Source organism: Rhinoderma darwinii, chromosome 6 (assembly GCF_050947455.1).
Source record: "Rhinoderma darwinii isolate aRhiDar2 chromosome 6, aRhiDar2.hap1, whole genome shotgun sequence".
Taxonomy (NCBI): domain Eukaryota; kingdom Metazoa; phylum Chordata; class Amphibia; order Anura; family Rhinodermatidae; genus Rhinoderma; species Rhinoderma darwinii.
The window spans coordinates 143,355,734-143,376,566 of NC_134692.1; the positions used below are offsets into that span (position 1 = coordinate 143,355,734).

Sequence of the window (20,833 nt, forward strand, 5' to 3'; positions counted from 1 at the left end):
TACTGCTCCTATATACAAGAATATAACTACTATAATACTGCTCCTATATACAAGAATATAACTACTATAATACTGCCCCTATATACAAGAATATAACTACTATAATACTGCTCCTATATACAAGAATATAACTACTATAATACTGCCCCTATATACAAGAATATAACTACTATAATACTGCTCCTATATACAAGAATATAACTACTATAATACTGCCCCTATATACAAGAATATAACTACTATAATACTGCCTCCTATATACAAGAATATAACTACTATAATACTGCCCCCTATATACAAGAATATAACCACTATAATACTGCTCCTATATACAAGAATATAACTACTATAATACTGCTCCCTATATACAAGAATATAACTACTATAATACTGCCCCTATATACAAGAGTATAACTACTATAATACTGCTCCTATATACAAGAATATAACTACTATAATACTGCCCTCTATACAAGAATATAACTACTATAATACTGCCCCTATATACAAGAATATAACTACTATAATACTGCCCCTATATACAAGAATATAACTACTATAATACTGCCCCCTATATACAAGAATATAACTACTATAATACTGCCCCTATATACAAGAATATAACTACTATAATACTGCCCCCTATATACAAGAATATAACTACTATAACACTGCTCCTATATACAAGAATATAACTACTATAATACTGCCCCCTATATACAAGAATATAACTACTATATACAAGAATATAACTACTATAATACTGCCCCTATATACAAGAATATAACTACTATAATACTGCCACTATATGCAAGAATATAACTACTATAATACTGCCCCTATGTACAAGAATATAACTACTATAATACTGCCCCTATGTACAAGAATATAACTACTATAATACTGCCCCTATATACAAGAATATAACTACTATAATACTGCTCCTATATACAAGAATATAACTACTATAATACTGCCCCTATATACAAGAATATAACTACTATAATACTGCCTCCTATATACAAGAATATAACTACTATAATACTGCCCCCTATATACAAGAATATAACCACTATAATACTGCTCCTATATACAAGAATATAACTACTATAATACTGCTCCCTATATACAAGAATATAACTACTATAATACTGCCCCTATATACAAGAGTATAACTACTATAATACTGCTCCTATATACAAGAATATAACTACTATAATACTGCCCTCTATACAAGAATATAACTACTATAATACTGCCCCTATATACAAGAATATAACTACTATAATACTGCCCCCTATATACAAGAATATAACTACTATAATACTGCCCCTATGTACAAGAATATAACTACTATAATACTGCCCCCTATATACAAGAATATAACTACTATAACACTGCTCCTATATACAAGAATATAACTACTATAATACTGCCCCCTATATACAAGAATATAACTACTATATACAAGAATATAACTACTATAATACTGCCCCTATATACAAGAATATAACTACTATAATACTGCCACTATATGCAAGAATATAACTACTATAATACTGCCCCTATGTACAAGAATATAACTACTATAATACTGCCCCTATGTACAAGAATATAACTACTATAATACTGCCCCTATATACAAGAATATAACTACTATAATACTGCCCCTATATACAAGAATACAACTACTATAATACTGCTCCTATATACAAGAATATAACTACTCTAATACTGCTCCTATATACAGGAATATAACTACTATAATACTGCTCCCTATATACAAGAATATAACTACTATAATACTGCTCCTATATACAAGAATATAACTACTATAATACTGCTCCTATATACAAGAATATAACTACTATAATACTGCCCCCTATATACAGGAATATAACTACTATAATACTGCTCCCTATATACAAGAATATAACTACTATAATACTGCTCCTATATACAAGAATATAACTACTATAATACTGCTCCCTATATACAAGAATATAACTACTATAATACTGCCCCTATATACAAGAATATAACTACTATAAAACTGCTCCCTATATACAGGAATATAACTACTATAATACTGCTCCCTATATACAAGAATATAACTACTATAATACTGCTCCTATATACAAGAATATAACTACTATAATACTGCCCCCTATATACAGGAATATAACTACTATAATACTGCTCCCTATATACAAGAATATAACTACTATAATACTGCTCCTATATACAGGAATATAACTACTATAATACTGCTCCCTATATACAAGAATATAACTACTATAATACTGCCCCTATATACAAGAATATAACTACTATAAAACTGCTCCTATATACAAGAATATAACTACTATAATACTGCTCCTGTATACAAGAATATAACTACTATAATACTGCTCCTGTATACAAGAATATAACTACTATAATACTGCTCCTATATACAAGAATATAACTACTATAATACTGCCCCCTATATACAAGAATATAACTACTATAATACTGCTCCTATATACAAGAATATAACTACTATATTACTGCTCCTATATACAAGAATATAACTACTGTAATACTGCCCCTATATACAAGAATATAACTACTATAATACTGCTCCTATATACAAGAATATAACTGCTATAATACTGCTCCTATATACAAGAATATAACGGCTATAATACTGCCCCCTATATACAAGAATATAACTGCTATAATACTGTTCCTATATACAAGAATATAACTACTATAATACTGCTCCTATATACAAGAATATAACGGCTATAATACTGCCTCCTATATACAAGAATATAACTACTATAATACTGCCCCTATATACAAGAATATAACTACTATAATACTGCCCCTATATACAAGACTATAACTACTATAATACTGCCCCTATATACAAGAATATAACTACTATAATACTGCCCCTATATACAAGAATATAACTACTATAATACTGCTCCTATATACAAGAATATAACTACTATAATACTGGTCCTATATACAAGAATATAACTACTATAATACTGCCCCCTATATACAAGAGTATAACTAATACTGCTCCTATATACAAGAATATAACTACTATAATACTGCTCCTATATACAAGAATATAACTGCTATAACACTGGCCCTATATACAAGAATATAACTACTATAATACTGCCCCTATATACAAGAATATAGTAGTTATATTCTTGTATATAGGGCCAGTATTATAGTAGTTATATTCTTGTATATAGGAGCAATATTGTAGTTATATTCTTGTATATAGGGGCAGAATTATAGTAGTTATATTCTTGTTTATAGGAGTCAGTATTATAGTAGTTATTTCCTGATCGTCCTTGGCAGCAGAACACATGGGTTTTAGTCCTCTAGGTACAATCAAGCAGAGACAGGTTAATTAGCAATAAGCATTGTCACGGTCACAGGGTATGTGGACCCACTAGGCCGCTCCGTCGTAGCGGGGAGGCAGCTGACCAGGTCACAGTCTATACGAAAGTCAATAGTAGATAGCAATGCTTGGGTACCTGAACTAGTCCAGACGGTGGCTGTTGCTTCACTACGGATGGAGGCCGGTGCGGCAGGTAGTGCCAGACGTGGCGGGCAGCATCCGATGTAGCAGAAGACACTGGACGTGGCAAACGACAGCAGGTGCAGTAGACATGACTCCAACACTGGTAGGCACAGGAACAAGAACAATACGGAATACAGGAATGGGTAACAGGGCACGGGTAACGACTGGAACGGGGAAATACTAAGGGACCATTTGCGAGACAGACTGGGATAGACTAACAACGCTCACGCAAGGATCAGAAGGCCTGGGGCCTTCTTATAGACCAGGAAATTATGGCAGTTGATGATGATGACGATTTCCTTTGTGTGCGCGCTGGCCCTTTAAGGCCGGGCACGAGACGGGACACCGCAGAACGGAGCGGAAGTGAGCGCTGGCGTCTCCTGGGAAGGAGATGGGGATCAGCGCTCACGGATCCATGGCTGCGGGCGTCGGTAGGCGAGTAAACCCGACGGCTCACGTCCATGGACGCTACAGTATTCCCCCCTCTTCTTGGGGCCAGAGCGAGAGAGGAACTTTTTAATAAGAGTAGGAGCACTGAGGTTCTCTTCTGGCTCCCAGGACCTCTCCTCAGGACCAAACCCTCTCCAGTCCACCAAATAGAAAGTCCTTCCTCCTACCCTTTTGCAGTCCAGGATCTCCTTTACCTCAAATACATCAGAAGGACCGCTGGGAGCAACTGTGGAACTAGAAGTCTTGCTGAAGCGGTTCAGGACCACTGGTTTCAGGAGGGACACATGGAAGGAGTTGGGGATTCTGAGGGTAGGAGGAAGCCGCAGCTTATAGGAGACAGGGTTGATTTGTTGCAGAATCTCGAAAGGACCAAGGAACCTGGGAGCAAATTTGTATGAGGGTACCCTCAAGCGAATGTTTCGAGAGGACAGCCAGACTTTAGTCCCCGGTAGATACTGAGGCGGCTCTCTTCTCCTAGTATCTGCCTTTCGCTTCATGCGATCTACTGCCAGCAAAATAGAGGACCGTGTCTGTTGCCAGATTTGCAGGAAGTCCCCATATGCAGAGTCCGCAGCTGGTACCTGAGATGAAGTTGACACAGGAAGAGGGACTCTAGGATGTTGACTGTATACAATGTGAAATGGAGTGGAAGTGATGTACTCACTTGTGTGGTTGTTCTATGAGAACTCGGCCCATGGAAGAAGCTGTACCCTGTTATCGTGCTGTGAAGAGATGAAGTGGCGGAGATAATTCTCCATGATCTGGTTGATCCTCGCAACCTGTCCATTGGACTGGGGGTGATAGGCTGAGGAAGAGTCCAGACTCACATCCAGGAGTTTACAGAGGGCTCTCCAGCACTTAGAGGTAAACTGAACCTCCCGGTCGGACACCATGTGAAGAGGCAAGCCATGCAAGCGAAAGATGTGTTGAATGAAGAGACTCGCCAGTCGGGGAGCAGAAGGTAGGCCGGTCAGCGAGATAAAATATGCCATCTTAGAGAAGCGGTCCACCACCACCCAGATGGTGTTGCATCCTGCTGAGAGAGGAAGGTCTGTGACGAACTCCATTGCAATGTGCTGCCAAGGGGCATTGGGTACAGGCAGAGGTTGAAGCAGGCTGGCAGGCTTGGAGTGAGGAACTTTGTTAGAGGCACACACCGTACAAGAAGAGACAAAGTCCAGAACATCTTTAGGTAGCGGGGGCCACCAAAAGTGACGAGCAATCAGGTCTTGGGTTTTACGGACACAAGCGTGCCCAGCCAGTTTAGAACTGTGTCCCCAGCGGAGAATTCTTCTCCTGTCTGCCAACCGAACAAAAGTTCTCCCCAGATGGATATCTCTAATCTGTAGCGGATTAGCGGTGACAACGCAGGACGGGTCTATGATAGTCTGATGGGACTCCACCGTGTCTTCCGTCTCAAATGATCTAGACAGGGCATCGGCCCTCACATTCTTGTCAGCGGGACGGTAGTGGAGCAGAAACTGGAAACGGGTGAAGAACAGCGACCACCTGGCTTGACGAGGATTCAGTCTTTGAGCGGACTAAAGGTAGGTAAGGTTCTTGTGGTCGGTGTAGATCAAGATGGGGTGAGCTGCGCCTTCTAGAAGATGTCTCCACTCCTCCAGAGCCAATTTGATGGCCAGTAGCTCCCAATCTCCAATAGAGTAATTACGCTCAGCAGAAGAAAACAGTCTTGAGTAGTAGCCACATACTACTGCCTTTCCTTCGGAGCGCCTCTGGAACAGATGTGCGCCTGCACCAACAGAGGAAGCATCCACTTCCAGTGAGAACTGCCGAGATACGTCAGGTTGATGGAAGATCGAAGCTGAAGTGAAGGCTTTCTTGAGGCTAATAAATGCGGATTCTGCCTCTGGAGTCCACACCTTGGCGTTCACACCCTTCTTGGTAAGGGTAGAGCTGGGAGCTGTCAGAGATGAAAAGTTCGGAATAAACTGCCGGTAGAAATTGACGAATCCCAGGAACCGTTGTATGTCCCTTAGGCCTTGAGGACGTGGCCACTCCAGGACAGACTTTAGTTTCTCAGGGTCCATCTTAAGACCTTGATCCGAGATGACGTAGCCCAGGAAGGGCAAAGACTTCTTTTCAAAGACGTACTTCTCCAACTTGGCATATAAGCGATTCTCTCTTTTTCGCAGAAGAACTTGACGGACATGCCTCCGATGGGTCATCGGATCTGGGGAGAAAATCTAAATATCATCGAGATAAACAACAACACAGACATAGAGGAGATCTTGGAAAATATCAGTGACGAATTCCTGAAATACTGCGGGAGCGTTATACAGTCCGAAGGGCATCACTAGGTATTCGTAGTGCCCATCACGGGTGTTAAATGCCGTCTTCCATTCGTCACCCCGGCGAATCCGGATTAGATTATAAGCCCCCGGAGATCTACCTTGAAAAAAATTTGGGCTCCTCATATGCGATCAAACAGCTCAGAAATAAGTGGCAACGGGTATTTGTTCTTGACTGTGATCAGGTTGAGACCCCGGTAGTCAATGCAGGGTCGAAGAGAGCCATCTCTCTTTTTAACGAAGAAGAAGCCTGTACCAGCCGGGGAGGAAGATTTTCGAATAAAACCCCTCTCCAAGTTCTCCTTGATATAGGCTGACATAGATAAAGTCTCTGGCAAGGAGAGAGGATATACCCGTCCATGGGGAAGAGAAGCATTAGGAACTAATTCAATGGGACAGTCATAATTCCGATGTGGAGGCAACGTCTCAGCCTCGTTTGCAGAAGACATCCGCAAAACTGGCATACTGAGATGGTAGACTGGAGAGTGATTGAGGCAGAGGGGGCATAACAGGACGGACTTGTGACAGGCAATGGCTATGGCATCTGGAACCCCATTGAAGAACCTCTCCGGAATTCCAGTCAAGGATCGGGGCATGTAGGCGGAGCCATGGCAGGCCCAGCAGGATAGGATTGATAGCCTTAGGTAGTACCAGGAAGGTGATCTGTTCTGAGTGAAGAGCTCCGAACTGTAGTGTCAATGGCTCCGTGATGAGCATTATCGGATCGGGCAATGGTAGACCATTCACAGAGGCAACAGCCAGGGGTAAACGATCCACTAGATCCTGCTGGATGAAATTAGCAGCTGCTCCAAGATAGTCAAGAGAGTCAAGATAGGCGGATGAAGGATGTGACATTTCTCCAGAGACGATGGCCACAGGAATCGATTAATCTGGAAGAGGTTTTAACGTTTGGAGACGTTCCACCTAGATTTGCCTCTCCAACCAATCCTAGGTACTGGAGTTTCCCGGTTTCTGTGGGCATTGGCGCACAAAATGACCCTTTAGGCCACAATACATACATAGTCCAGAGGAGCGTCTGCGCTTCTTCTCCTGTTCAGATAACCGGACTCTGTCTACCTTCATGGGTTCTTCAGGGGGCGCACTAGGGGAAGACAATAGTGGTCTCTGGACCGAGGGTGCTGGTCTGTGGACCCGGCTCTCCTGTCGAACCTCTTGAGTGCGTTCCCGGATTCTCATATCAACCCGGGTGGCTAACAGGTTGAGGGCATCCAAGGTAGAAGGAAGGTCGCGGGCGGCCAGTTCGTCCTTGATGTGAGAGGACCGTCCCTGCCAGAAGGTTGCCACCAGTGCCTCATTGTTCCATGCCAGCTCGGCTGCTAGGGTCTGAAAGGAGATAGCATACTCCCCTACTGTGGAACCTTCTTGCTTGAGGGTCAACAGAGTAGCTGCGGCAGAGGATGTTCGACCCGGCTCCTCGAACACGGCACGAAAGGACTGCAGGAACAAGGCTAGGTCCGAGGATACAAGTCCTTGTTGCTCCAAGATTGGGTTCGCCTATGTGAGGGCCTTGCCAGCGAGGAGGGAGATAATAAACGCCACTTTGGCCTCCTCGGAGAGGAAGAGATGAGCCCGTAGCCTAAAATGAACCGTGCATTGGTTAAGAAATCCTCTACATGCTCTGGGATCACCGTCGTAGCGAGGAGGAAGAGGCACAGGAACTGTGGATCCGGAACAAACAGGAGGAGCAACGGGTAGTGGCACAGCAACAGCTTCAGGAGGAAGAACCGGGGGTGGAACAGTGAGTAGATCCAGGCGGACCAGGATAGAATTCACAGCCTCAAGGAGTTGATCCTGATGTGTGCGTAGGTCATGCATCTCTGTATCTTCTGGACTGCGATCTTGGGCTGGCCAGTGGGTTCCATGGCCTGAGCGTACTGTCACGGTGACAGGGTATGTGGACCCACTAGGCCGTTCCGCCGTAGCGGGGAGGCAGCTGACCAGGTCACAGTCTATACGAAAGTCAATAGCAGACAGTAATGCTTGGGTACCTGAACTAGTCCAGACGGTGGCTGTGGCTTCAGCACGGATGGAGGCCGGTGCGGCAGGTAGCGCCAGACGTGGCGGGGAGTATCCGACGTGGCAGAAGACACTGGACGTGGCAAACGACAGCAGGTGCAGTAGACACGACTCCAACACTTGTAGGAACAAGAACAATCCGGAATACAGGAACGGGTAAAAGGGCACGGGTAACAACTGGAACGGGGAAACACTAAGGGACCATTTGCGAGACAGACTGGGATAGACTAACAACGCTCAGGCAAGGATCAGAAGGCCTGGGGCCTTCTTCTAGACCAGGAAATCATGGCAGTTGATGACGATGACTATTTCCTTTGTGCGCGCCCTGGCCCTTTAAGGCCGGGCACGAGCGTGCGCGCGCGCCCTACGGGACACAGCAGAACGGAGCGGAAGTGAGCGCTGGTGTCTCCTGGGAAGGAAATGGGGACCAGCTCTCACGGATCCATGGCTGCGGGCGTCGGGAGGTGAGTAAACCCGACGGCCCGCAGCCATGGACGCTACAAGCATTAAGCATTAAACAATTAAGGACTTCCCCCTATAAGTATGTACCGGAAACCGGGCCCAGCATATTTTTTTTCTTTCTTTCTTAGGTCAGTACGGAGACAGTACCCTATCCTTCTAACAGAGGAAAACATTCCGGGCTGCATACAGGGCTGCGCCTCTGTCCCTCAGCCGCGAAGGTGTACCACGATGGCGGCCCCTTACCTCATCCTGGTAATGGTAGCAGGGGAGGAGGACCCCATGTTGGAGCATCCCGCCCTGGCTCTCCCGGTTACCCGGAAGTGCAGCTCGGCGTTAGAGGCATGGATCAGGGCGGAAGTGATGTCATCGCTGGCCCCGCCCCCTGGTTGGCCCCGCCCCCGGATGTGACGTGCAGACGCAGCAGGCTTATAATGCTGGCGTCCTGTTTGAAACCTGGCGCGCTCTGCCTCTGGACAGACCTCTGCTTGCTAAGGTTAGTAAGGCTGTTTACATTGATGGGTCCTTATGTGTCTTGATGCTGATGGCTATTCACATTTTCCTACCATGCCTTTCTTTCTGCCTCTTCTCTAGATGTCTGCCAGAAGAGAAGGTAGGAAAAGGACCCACAAATCCAGGCACAGGCTTTGCAGGGAATGCCTCCAGCCTCTGCCTGATGACATTTTTTCAGATCTGTGTATCTCATGCTCCACCCCAGTCGCCTCCCCTCCCAGGAAAGATTCTAGGGGATTTATGCAATGGTTTAAACAACAGCTGTCTGTAGTTTTTGAGGATGTAAAATCATCACACCATGCTAAGAGGGCCAGGCGCTCTCCCTCTCCACCTCCTCAATACCAGGAGGATTCCTCCTCTGCAGGAGGTACAGATTCAGAGGTGGTCTCTGACTCCCCAGACTCTGACGACCCCGAGGAATGTTATATCCTGGGTAAGGATAAGCTCCATGATCTCCTCAGAGCGGTGAAGGATACATTGGAGACGGGGAAGGAGGTTGAGCATAAGCCTAAAAAGGACAGACTGTTTTATTTTCCCATAACCAAGGGGAAATTTTTTTTTCCAGCCATCCTGTCCTAACGGAATGGATTAAACAGGATTGGGATAAGCCTAAGAGGAAATCAGAACTGGGCTCTCGGTTCAAAAACCTCTACAGACTGGATAAAACTGGCTCCAAAGATTGGGAGAATATTCCAAAACTGGACTTGCCAGTGGTTAAATTGGCAAAGAAAGCCGTTTTTCCACCCGATGAATCAGCCCTGCTGAAAGTCCCCATGGATTGCAAGGCGGATTCCCTTCTGAAGAAGGTGTATACTTCAGCAGTGGGCTCATGCAAAGCCTCCTTGTCTTCAGTACCAGTGGCTAGAGCACTCCGGGTCTGGCTAAGCCACCTGTCAAGGGATCTAGAAGATGGAGTCCCAAGGGCAGTAATTCTCCAGTCCCTCCCAGTAATGAAGTCAGCTTCGGAGTTCCTCTGTGACACCCAGCTGGATAACATCAAGTATCAAATGTGGCCAGAAGGGTTCATTGGCTTAAGGTATGGTCTGGGGATAATCTCTCCAAAAATAATTTTTGTAGCCTTCCTTTTCAGCCAGAATTTCTGTTTGGTCCCCAATTAACGGATATTTTGAATTCTTTAGGGGAAGGCAAAGGGGCTAGGTTTCCTGAACCTAAAAGGAAGGATACCAGGCGTTACTTTCGGGATCAGAGAAGAAAATCCCCAAAGTTCAAAAGAAGGTTTCCAGACAGTCAACACACGTTTAAAACAAAGCTGGAAAACCCTTCCTCCTTTCGGAAAAAAAACCCCGCTCAAAATCCAAACAGTTTGACGCCCAGCCAATCCCACAAGTAGGAGCAAGGCTTCAGAGAGTCTCCTCTCGGTGGTCGGTGACCTCATCCGACGACTGGGTGACGGCAACCATCAGGAGAGGATACACTTTGGAGTTCAGAACTCTCCCCCAAGACCACTTTTTCTTCAACAGGCATCACAACCCGATAGTCCATTAGCTTCTGCAGGTCTTTCTCCAAAAAGCAGCCCTGGAAGATGTACCAGTCTCAGAAAAAGGGAAAGGAGTTTACTCCAGTGTGTTCCCTGTGCCCAAATCAGATGGCAGTTGGAGGCTGGTAATAGACCTGACTTTCCTCAATCAATATCTGGTGAGGAAAACCTTCAAGATAGAGACTATCCGGTCTGTGATGAACCTTCTGGAAAGGAACGATGTGCTGGCAACAATCGACCTCACGGACGCATACTTGCATGTCCCGTTTCTGTTTGCGCACAAAAGGTTCCTCCGATTGGCTGTCTAGACGCAAGGCGGAGTACAGCACTTCCAATTTACCTGCCTACCCTTCGGTATTTCGTCTGCTTCCGGTGTGTTCACGAAAATCGTGGTGGTCCTAACCGCAGCACTGAGGCTGAAAGGGATATGTGTGGTCCCTTACTTGGAAGACTGGCTAATAAAATCATCATCCGAGTCCCTTCTGCAACAACATCTCCAAACCACATTGGAGTTTCTTCACTTTCATGGGTTCCTGGTGAACTTCAGAAAGTCACAGCTCTCACCATCACAGAATCTGAACTTTTTAGGGTTCATGGTGAATTCCCAGTCGATGACAGTCAAATTGTCTCCAGAGAGAATTGCTGCAATCTGGGGTTCACTAGAACGCCTTATTTGCCATCTGAATATATCGGTTCAAGGAGCTATAAAATTCCTAGGTCTAATGACCTCATCAATAGATGCGGTCCCCTTGGCCAAAGCCCACATGAGAACATTACAGCTCGACATCCTCACAGCCTGGGACAAAAATGTCAGAAATCTGGACGCCCTCTTCAAAGTCTGCAACTTCACCCTTCAAGACCTCAGCTGGTGGTTAATCCTGGACACTCGCCGGTCCGGCAAGTCTCTGGTTCCCCCATCACAGAAAGTCCTCACAACTGATGCCTCCTCCTGGGGCTGGGGTGCCCATTTAGATCAACTATGGGTTCAGAACAGATTGAGTCAGAGGGAAGTGTCACTATCCTCCAACATGAAGGAACTCAGAGCGGTGAGATTGTCGCTAATGTCCTTTCAATCTCATCTGGGAAATACCCAAATTCTGATCCAGTCAGACAACATTGCAACTGTGTTCTATGTAAACCAACAGGGAGGAACGAGGAGTGCCTCAATGTCAACCGAGTGTAGACCACTTATGAGTTGGGCAGAACAACATTCTTTGGGAATTTCAGCAGTTCACATCAAGTGCTCCTTGAACCACACTTCAGACTTCCTCAGCCGCAATATCCTCAATCCAGGGGAGTGGAGTCTCAACCCTCATGTTTTCAGCAGCTTAGCTGCCACGTGGGGAATGCCAGACGTGGATGTGATGGCATCAGAAGAGAACAACAAAGTCCTCAGCTTCTGTTCTCTGTAGCACACCCGCCATGCAGTAGCATTAGATGGCCTGTCTGTCAGTTGGGGAGGAAAATTAATCTACATTTTTCCTCCCCTCCCCTTTATTACCCAGAGAATTGAAAAAAAGTTTGGGACGAGAAAGCGGAAGCTATTGCAATCCTGCCACTTTGGCCTGGTTCTCCCTAGCATTGTCTCTCTCGAAGGGCAGATTCCTGAAACTACCAGTATCACCCGACCTCCTGTCCTAGAAAGGGGTGTATCACCCGAACCCTCGCAGTCTACATCTCACGGCCTGGAGACTGACCAGGAGAACCTGACAGAAATTGGACTTTTATCAGAAGTTATTAATACCTTGCTGTCAGCTAGACGACCGTCAACGGTCAAAGTATACAACAGTTTGGACCCTGTTTACTTCCTGGTGCTGTAAAAATTCAGCAAACGTAGTCTCTCTCAATACTATCCTACAATTTCTTCAGGAGGGTTTCAATAAAGGTTTGAAGCTAAATACACTTAAAGGAACAGTGTCATCACAAATTATTTTTTTATATGTTAAAGATGTTAGTGCTTTATTAAAAACGTTTATATTCATTTGTGTGTTTGTGTTTTACTTTTTCTTATTTTTACACTTTTTCTTCCCTATGGGGGCTGCCATTTTTTGTTCCATTTCTGTGTGTGTCGATTAACGACACATACAGACATGGAATACGGCAGCCACAGTCCCATAGGGACTGCAAACGGCTCCCGTCCCATTGACTGCAGTGTACGGCGTCTGTGTGGGAACTGCGCATGCGCCGCTCCCACACAGTCCTATTCGAAATTGGCGCCGTCCGGCGCCATTTTCCTGTGGACCGGAAGTCGCGGCCGGACAGTAATATTACTACTTCCGGTCGCGGCTTCCGGATTTGTGCACTTGCACCAGCGACAGCAAACGGAGCGGACGGGCCGGAGGGAGCCGCGGCGGCAGGAGCAGGTAAGAGATTTCAATGTATGTTCGTGTTTGTGTGTGTTTACTACTGTATGTAAACCTACTACACTGTGGGTTAGCTCAAAAAATGGCGACACACAGTGTAGGAGGTTACATCGTTCAAACCCCTCGTTTATCCCGGCACTAGCCAGGATAAAGGAGGGGGGGATGCTGAGAGCTCACTAGAGCGAGGGCTTTTAACCCAATGTTGCAATGCTGCAATTTTGGGAACAGCTCCATCTAGTGACCAAAAATGGGTAGTATTATAAATTAGAAATAATTTATAATATTTCCTGGACTCGTGCAAAAAAATAAAAAAAATTTGAACAATGTTTAATCACCCACACACTAAATGTTTAATTTTTAAAAAAAAAACATGTTTTTCTGGCAACACATTCCCTTTAAGGTGCAGTTCAAGGCAATTAATGCCCAATTGCAAAATCTTTTTCCAACCAGCAGTTGGTGAAGACCTTCTTCAAGGCTTTAAGAAACCTTAGCCCAGTCTCTCAGGTGCCCTCTCCTTCCTGGAACCTTTCAATAGTGGTGTCGGCTCTAACAAAGCCGCCGTTTGAACCCATGCAAGAGTCGTCCATCAGATTTCTCTCCTTCAAGGCCTTCTTCCTGGTGACAATCATGTCGGCCAGGCGCATAAGCAAGCTGCTGGCCCTTTCCTTCAAAGAACCATATTTGAGGGACCTGGGAGATTGTCTTCTACTACGTACCATGCCTGGGTTCTTGCCTAAAGTTCCTTCCTTTAGGAATATAAATCAAGAGATATTATTGCCAGTTCTTTTCCCTCATCCCCAAGGTGAAGATCAGGAGAATTGGCATACACTGGATGTGAGAAGAGCAGTTCTCACCTATATTCAAAGGACAAAGGCTTTTAGGAAATCAGAAAATCTGTTCCTTCAACATGCCGGTCCTAATAAGGGACAAAGACCAAGTTAAGCCGCCCTAGCCAGGTGGATTAGATCAACTATTGAAAATTCTATCATCTCCGTGACCTTCAATCTCCTCTGCAGATCAGGGCACATTCCACACCCTCTACAGTTACCTCATGGCCAGAAGTCAGGCATATCCCCCTGGATCAAATCTGCAGAGCGGCTACGTGGGCGTCCACATCAACCTTTGTCAAGCACTACAGGCTCGACTCACTGGCATCAGAGGGTTCTTTATTTGGCAAAATAGTTCTTGAAATTGCGTCTGCTATCCCGCCCATTTAGTTATTGCTTGGCAAGTCCCATATGTGTTGTGCTGCCAAGGACGATCAGGAAAACGAAAATGTACTCACCGACATTTTTATTTCCTGGAGTACGTAGGCAGCACAAGCTTTCCCCCCCCCCCCCCCCAACCCTGGCAGGACTTATGGCTATTGCTTCGTAAAAATACGCTGGGGCCCGGTTTCCGGTACATAAGGGGAAGTCCTTAATTATATTCTTGTATATAGGGGCAATATTATAGTAGTTATAGTCTTGTATATAGGGGCAGTATTATAGTAGTTATATTCTTGTATATAGGAGCAGTATTATAGTAGTTATATTCTTGTGTATATAGGAGCAGTATTATAGTAGTTATATTCTTGTATATAGGGGGCAGTATTATAGTAGTTATATTCTTGTATATAGGAGCAGTATTATAGTAGTTATATTCTTGTATATAGGGGGCAGTATTATAGTAGTTATATTCTTGTATATAGGGGGCAGTATTATAGTAGTTATATTCTTGTATATAGGGGGCAGTATTATAGTAGTTATATTCTTGTATATAGGGGGCAGTATTATAGTAGTTATATTCTTGTATATAGTGGCAGTATTATAGTAGTTATATTCTTGTATATAGTGGCAGTATTATAGTAGTTATATTCTTGTATATATATAGTGGCAGTATTATAGTAGTTATATTCTTGTATATAGGGAGCAGTATTATAGTAGTTATATTCTTGTATATAGGGGGCAGTATTATAGTAGTTATATTCTTGTATATAGGAGCAGTATTATAGTAGTTATATTCTTGTATATAGGGGGCAGTATTATAGTAGTTCTATTCTTGTATATAGGGGCAGTATTATAGTATTTATATTCTTGTATATAGGGAGCAGTATTATAGTAGTTATATTCTTGTATATAGGGGCAGTATTATAGTAGTTCTATTCTTGTATATAGGAGGCAGTATTATAGTAGTTATATTCTTGTTTATAGGGGCAGTATTATAGTAGTTATATTCTTGTATATAGGGGGCAGTATTATAGTAGTTATATTCTTGTATATAGGGGGCAGTATTATATTAGTTATATTCTTGTATATAGTGGCAGTATTATAGTAGTTATATTCTTGTGTATAGGGAGCAGTATTATAGTAGTTATATTCTTGTGTATAGGGAGCAGTATTATAGTAGTTATATTCTTGTATATAGGAGCAGTATTATAGTAATTATATTCTTGTATATAGAGGCAGTATTATAGTAGTTATATTCTTGTATATAGAGGCAGTATTATAGTAGTTACATTCTTGTATATAGGGGCAGTATTATAGTAGTTACAGTCTTGTATATAGGGGCAGTATTATAGTAGTTATATTCTTGTATATAGGGGCAGTATTATAGTAGTTATATTCTTGTATATAGAGGCAGTATTATAGTAGTTATAGTCTTGTATATAGGGGGCAGTATTATAGTAGTTATATTCTTGTATATAGGGGGCAGTATTATAGTAGTTATATTCTTGTATATAGGGGGCAGTATTATAGTAGTTATATTCTTGTATATAGGGGCAGTATTATAGTAGTTATATTCTTGTATATAGGAGCAGTATTCTAGTAGTTATATTCTTGTATATAGGGAGCAGTATTATAGTAGTTATATTCTTGTATATATGGGCAGTATTATAGTATTTATATTCTTGTATATAGGGAGCAGTATTCTAGTAGTTATATTCTTGTATATAGGGGCAGTATTATAGTAGTTCTGTTCTTGTATATAGGAGGCAGTATTATATTAGTTATATTCTTGTATATAGGGGCAGTATTATAGTAGTTATATTCTTGTATATAGGAGGCAGTATTATAGTAGTTATGTTCTTGTATATAGGAGGCAGTATTATAGTAGTTATATTCTTGTACATAGGGGGCAGTATTATAGTAGTTATATTCTTGTACATAGGGAGCAGTATTATAGTAGTTATATTCTTGTATATAGGGGCAGTATTATAGTAGTTATATTCTTGTATATAGGAGGCAGTATTATAGAAGTTATATTCTTGTATATAGGAGGCAGTATTATAGTAGTTATATTCTTGTATATAGGGGGCAGTATTATAGTAGTTATATTCTTGTATATAGGGGCAGTATTATAGTAGTTATATTCTTGTATATAGGGGCAGTATTATAGTAGTTATATTCTTGTATATAGGGGGCAGTATTATAGTAGTTATATTCTTGTATATAGGGACAGTATTATAGTAGTTATATTCTTGTATATAGGGGCAGTATTATAGTAGTTATATTCTGGTATATAGGAGCAGTATTATAGTAGTTATATTCTTGTATATAGGGGGCAGTATTATAGTAGTTATATTCTTGTATATAGAGGGCAGTATTATAGTAGTTATATTCTTGTATATAGGAGGCAGTATTATAGTAGTTATATTCTTGTATATAGGGGGCAGTATTATAGTAGTTATATTCTTGTATATAGGGGGCAGTATTATAGTAGATATGTTCTTGTATATATGAGCAGTATTATAGTAGTTATATTCTTGTATATAGGGGCAGTATTATAGTAGTTATATTCTTGTATATAGGGGGCAGTATTATAGTAGTTATATTCTTGTATATAGGGGCAGTATTCAATGTGTTTTGGGATACATATTTCCCGTTCTTGAGTAATGACCCCATCATCAACCAACTATAGCGATCCTGCACTACTGAATCATTTTTTCAGTCTGACAGGAATGGAGGAGTGAGTGTTCCTTTAACCCCCAACATTTTCTAGGGGCTAAATGTTTTTAATATACTGAAGTTTAGTGGGTGCTCTACTATCTTTTCCTTCCTGTACTGGTGGTGGATTCTCTCTATGCTATTAACATCGGGAGTCACTCCAACTATAATCCTACATCAAATCCCGCTGATATTTGCCAGTTACTGCTGATTTATACTGAGGACTAAAGTAAACCCTATCCCTGAGCTGCAGGGGTTAATAACTTAGTGTCAGGAACTCCCCGCCCTTCTTATGTAAAGAAAAATTAACTTTCGATTCCTGCTTTTTCTTGCTACAATGGCGTCTGCTGACCTGAGGGACAAGCTGAACTGCTCCATCTGCCTGAGTCTCTATACAGACCCCGTATCCCTGAGATGTGGACATGACTTCTGCCGTCCGTGTATTGTGATAGTGCTGGATGCACAGGAGGCAGCTGGAGTGTATTCCTGTCCTGACTGTAGAGCAGAATATCCGGAGCGTCCGGCCCTGGAGAAGAACAGGAAGCTGGGTAATATAGTGGAGCGTTTCTTCTCTTCTCACCCTGATATGGCGGACACCAGAGTCTTCTGTACTTACTGCACCAAGTCCCCTGTACCGGCTGTGAAGTCCTGTCTGCAGTGTGAGAACTCTCTATGTGAAGACCACCTGACCGCCCACAACAAGTCGATGGATCACATATTAACAGAACCCACCGGCTCCTTTGGCAACAAAAAATGTTCCATCCACAATAAATTTCTGGAGTATTACTGCCCGCAGGACGCTGCTTGTCTGTGTGTGTCTTGTTGTCTGGTTGGTAAGCACAGGGGACACCAGGTGGAACCTCTAGATGAGGCGTCCGAGAAGAAGAAGGAGAAACTGAGGAAATATCTGGATGAACTAAACCCACAAAAAGCAGAAATTCAGACGAGAGTCCAGAATCTGCACCATCATAAGGGGAATATCCAGGAGAAAGCCTCTGAGAAGAGGGACAAGGTCAGTAAGTTGTTCATGGACATTAAGAAGCACCTGGAAATGGCAGAAAAGAAAGCGCTGAGCGAGATCTCCAGGCAGGAGGAGAGGATCGTGTCCCAGATCATTCATCTGATCAAGATACTGGAAATACAGGAGGACGAGCTGTCCAGGAAGATGCGTGACGTGGAGGAGATGTGTCGTGTCACTGACCCAATAAGATTCTTACAAGAAAGTGACATTACAGTATGTAGTCCTGGAAATGATGAGGACAGAGGGGGAGATGGTGGAAAGATCAACTCTGAGGATGATCTGGATGTGGGACTGGTCTCAGGACAAGCTGATGTTCCCGTGTCTGACACCAAAGTGCAGGAAAACGGGACTGACCCAATAACTGTCCTACAGGAATCAGACCAAGGAGCGGCCTGTAGTGCTACGAGTATGGCGGCAGAAGAAGAAGAAGCTGCAGTCAGTGAACTTTATGAGATCGCTGATGATCTGGATGAGGTTCTGATCTCATTGACCGTACACCGATCTATGAGGGATATCGTCACCAGTGTAACATCAGAGCTCGGGTTCCATGTACCAGACATATTGATGGATGTGGACACGGCTAATACATATGTGAAGTTATCAGAAGATCAGACAACAGCAACAAATTCAGGAGAAAAACAGTACAGACCAAAATCACCAGGACGGTTTCTTTCTTACTTCCAAGTATTGAGCAGATGTGGCTTCTCCTCAGGACAACATTACTGGGAGGTAGAGTGGAACCGGATAGGAAGATGTGACATCGGATTGTCTTATCCCAGTATAGAAAGGAGAGGAACACAGTCTGGTATTGGATATAATGATAAATCCTGGTGTTTGGCTGTGTATGATGCAATACGTGAAGTTTTACACAACTCAATCGGATTAACCCTGAATGTAAATACGTGTCCAAAATTTGGAGTCTTGTTAGACTATGAGGCCGGACGTCTGTCCTTCTACGAGTTGTGTGACCCCATCAGACACTTACACACCTTCACCGCCTCCTTCACCGAGCCCCTACACGCTGCCTTCTATGTCTACGATGGAGCCTCTGTTACAATAACAAGCTGAGTGCGATGCGGTCCACGTCACGTGTTACAGTATATTATAGAGCTGTATCGGCAGGAACCTCCGGTAACACAATGCATATGGCGGCTTCCATGGGTGACTTTTCCTGTTGGATGTTTTTGAATTCCTCGGAGATCAGATGCAGAATTGATGCTGAGCTGAATGGAAATGTTATTGGGGGGGGGGGGGTAGTTCTCCGGAGACTGATAACACTATTCTACAACATTTTATTTTTTCTAGCATGAACATAGGTGATTATACTTAATTCTGGGATGCTGAAAAGACATAGATTTTCTGTAATGTCACGTCCACTAGATACACACCGGGCATTTATACAGAGAACGACAAACGCTTTTTATTTTATCAAACTTTACAGAAATATTTACAGTGCAATAAAACTTTTTACTTTATTTTCATCTCTTTCAAAGTTGTCAAAAACAAATATAACATTTTGCTGAGTTAGGCCCCATGCACACGACCATGCTCGTAATTACGACTCGTTATTACGAGCACGGCCGGCCACGGGCAGCCGGCCGTTTTTCCGAGCCGTGCTCCCATTATAAAGTATAGTAGCACGGCCCGTAAAATAAAAAATAGAACATGTTCTTTTTCAACGGCACGGGCACCTTCCCGTGAGAAAACGGGAAGGTACCCGTAGGCAACAGAAGTCTATGGGCCCGTTATTTCGGGTCGTAATTACGACCCATAATAACGGGTGTTTTTACGGTCGTGTGCATGAGGCCTAAGTTGAGTGTAATATCTGTTCATGTGGTGAAGTAGAAGCTTTATAAGAAGTTCCTCCCGTCTCTCGTGGTTACCCGCCATTGCAGGGTCCTCGGCAGCGCTGCTCCATGGTAGGAATGTCTTGGTGATGGCGTTCACCCCGTATTTCTCTCACAGACCCTTCATTTTTGGGGGAAAATTTGGGATGAGTGGGTAGAAGGTGGATTTGTATTGTAATTGACCTTCTTCCCACCAGATTCTTGTAGATCTCCTGCAGGTTTTTTACTATAGAAACTCAAGTGTCCTCTTTTCTTGGTCCTTGAAATCCATCAACCACAGCTTTGAAAGAAATCCACGCAGCGAGTTCAGAATCGTTCAACAGCATCAAATGCTGGAGCTGTGAGAAGTTTTTATATCTGCGGACCCACAAAAATCCCCCAAAAAAGTGCAGCTCAAAACTTCATGTTCTTTCTGTAATCTACCCCCCCCCCCCTCCCATTATGAAATTATTTCTCTGCCCCTATAAAACCTTTCATTGTATAAACATCAGATGTCATTCACTTCATATTTAATCATTAATTTTATTCAAACGTGTGCCGGAAAAGTGAAAAATAAATTGAGAATGATAACAAAAAATTATTTTTAAGAAAAAAAGTAACGTAATGGGACAAATCTAAGGTCCGATTCAGTTTCTGCACACAAAATGACATTGAAAATGATAGATCATCTCTTTATCAGATGGTGATAATGATTATCTGTAGGATATGATATCACTTTCTGATCGATGGGACCCCCCACTGATCCTGAGACCGAAGGGGCTGCCGCGCTCATTTACTGTAAGTTCACACGTAGCGGAATACTGCGCATTTTGTGC

General features: G+C 43.1%; 1 protein-coding gene across 1 annotated transcript; it reads left to right on the forward strand.

The window, feature by feature from the left end:
- The first annotated feature begins 17,453 nt into the window (after positions 1 to 17,453).
- On the forward strand, positions 17,454 to 19,337 carry LOC142656014 (E3 ubiquitin/ISG15 ligase TRIM25-like). Its single transcript, XM_075830825.1, has one exon. It carries the CDS (start codon positions 17,488 to 17,490, stop codon positions 19,237 to 19,239), a length of 1,752 nt encoding a protein of 583 aa, XP_075686940.1. The 5' UTR covers positions 17,454 to 17,487; the 3' UTR covers positions 19,240 to 19,337.
- The last annotated feature ends 1,496 nt before the right edge of the window (positions 19,338 to 20,833 follow it).

Bases quoted from the DNA above. Each gene is read 5' to 3' on its own strand.
- LOC142656014 (XM_075830825.1), top strand. From the start codon at position 17,488: ATGGCGTCTGCTGACCTGAGGGACAAGCTGAACTGCTCCATCTGCCTG.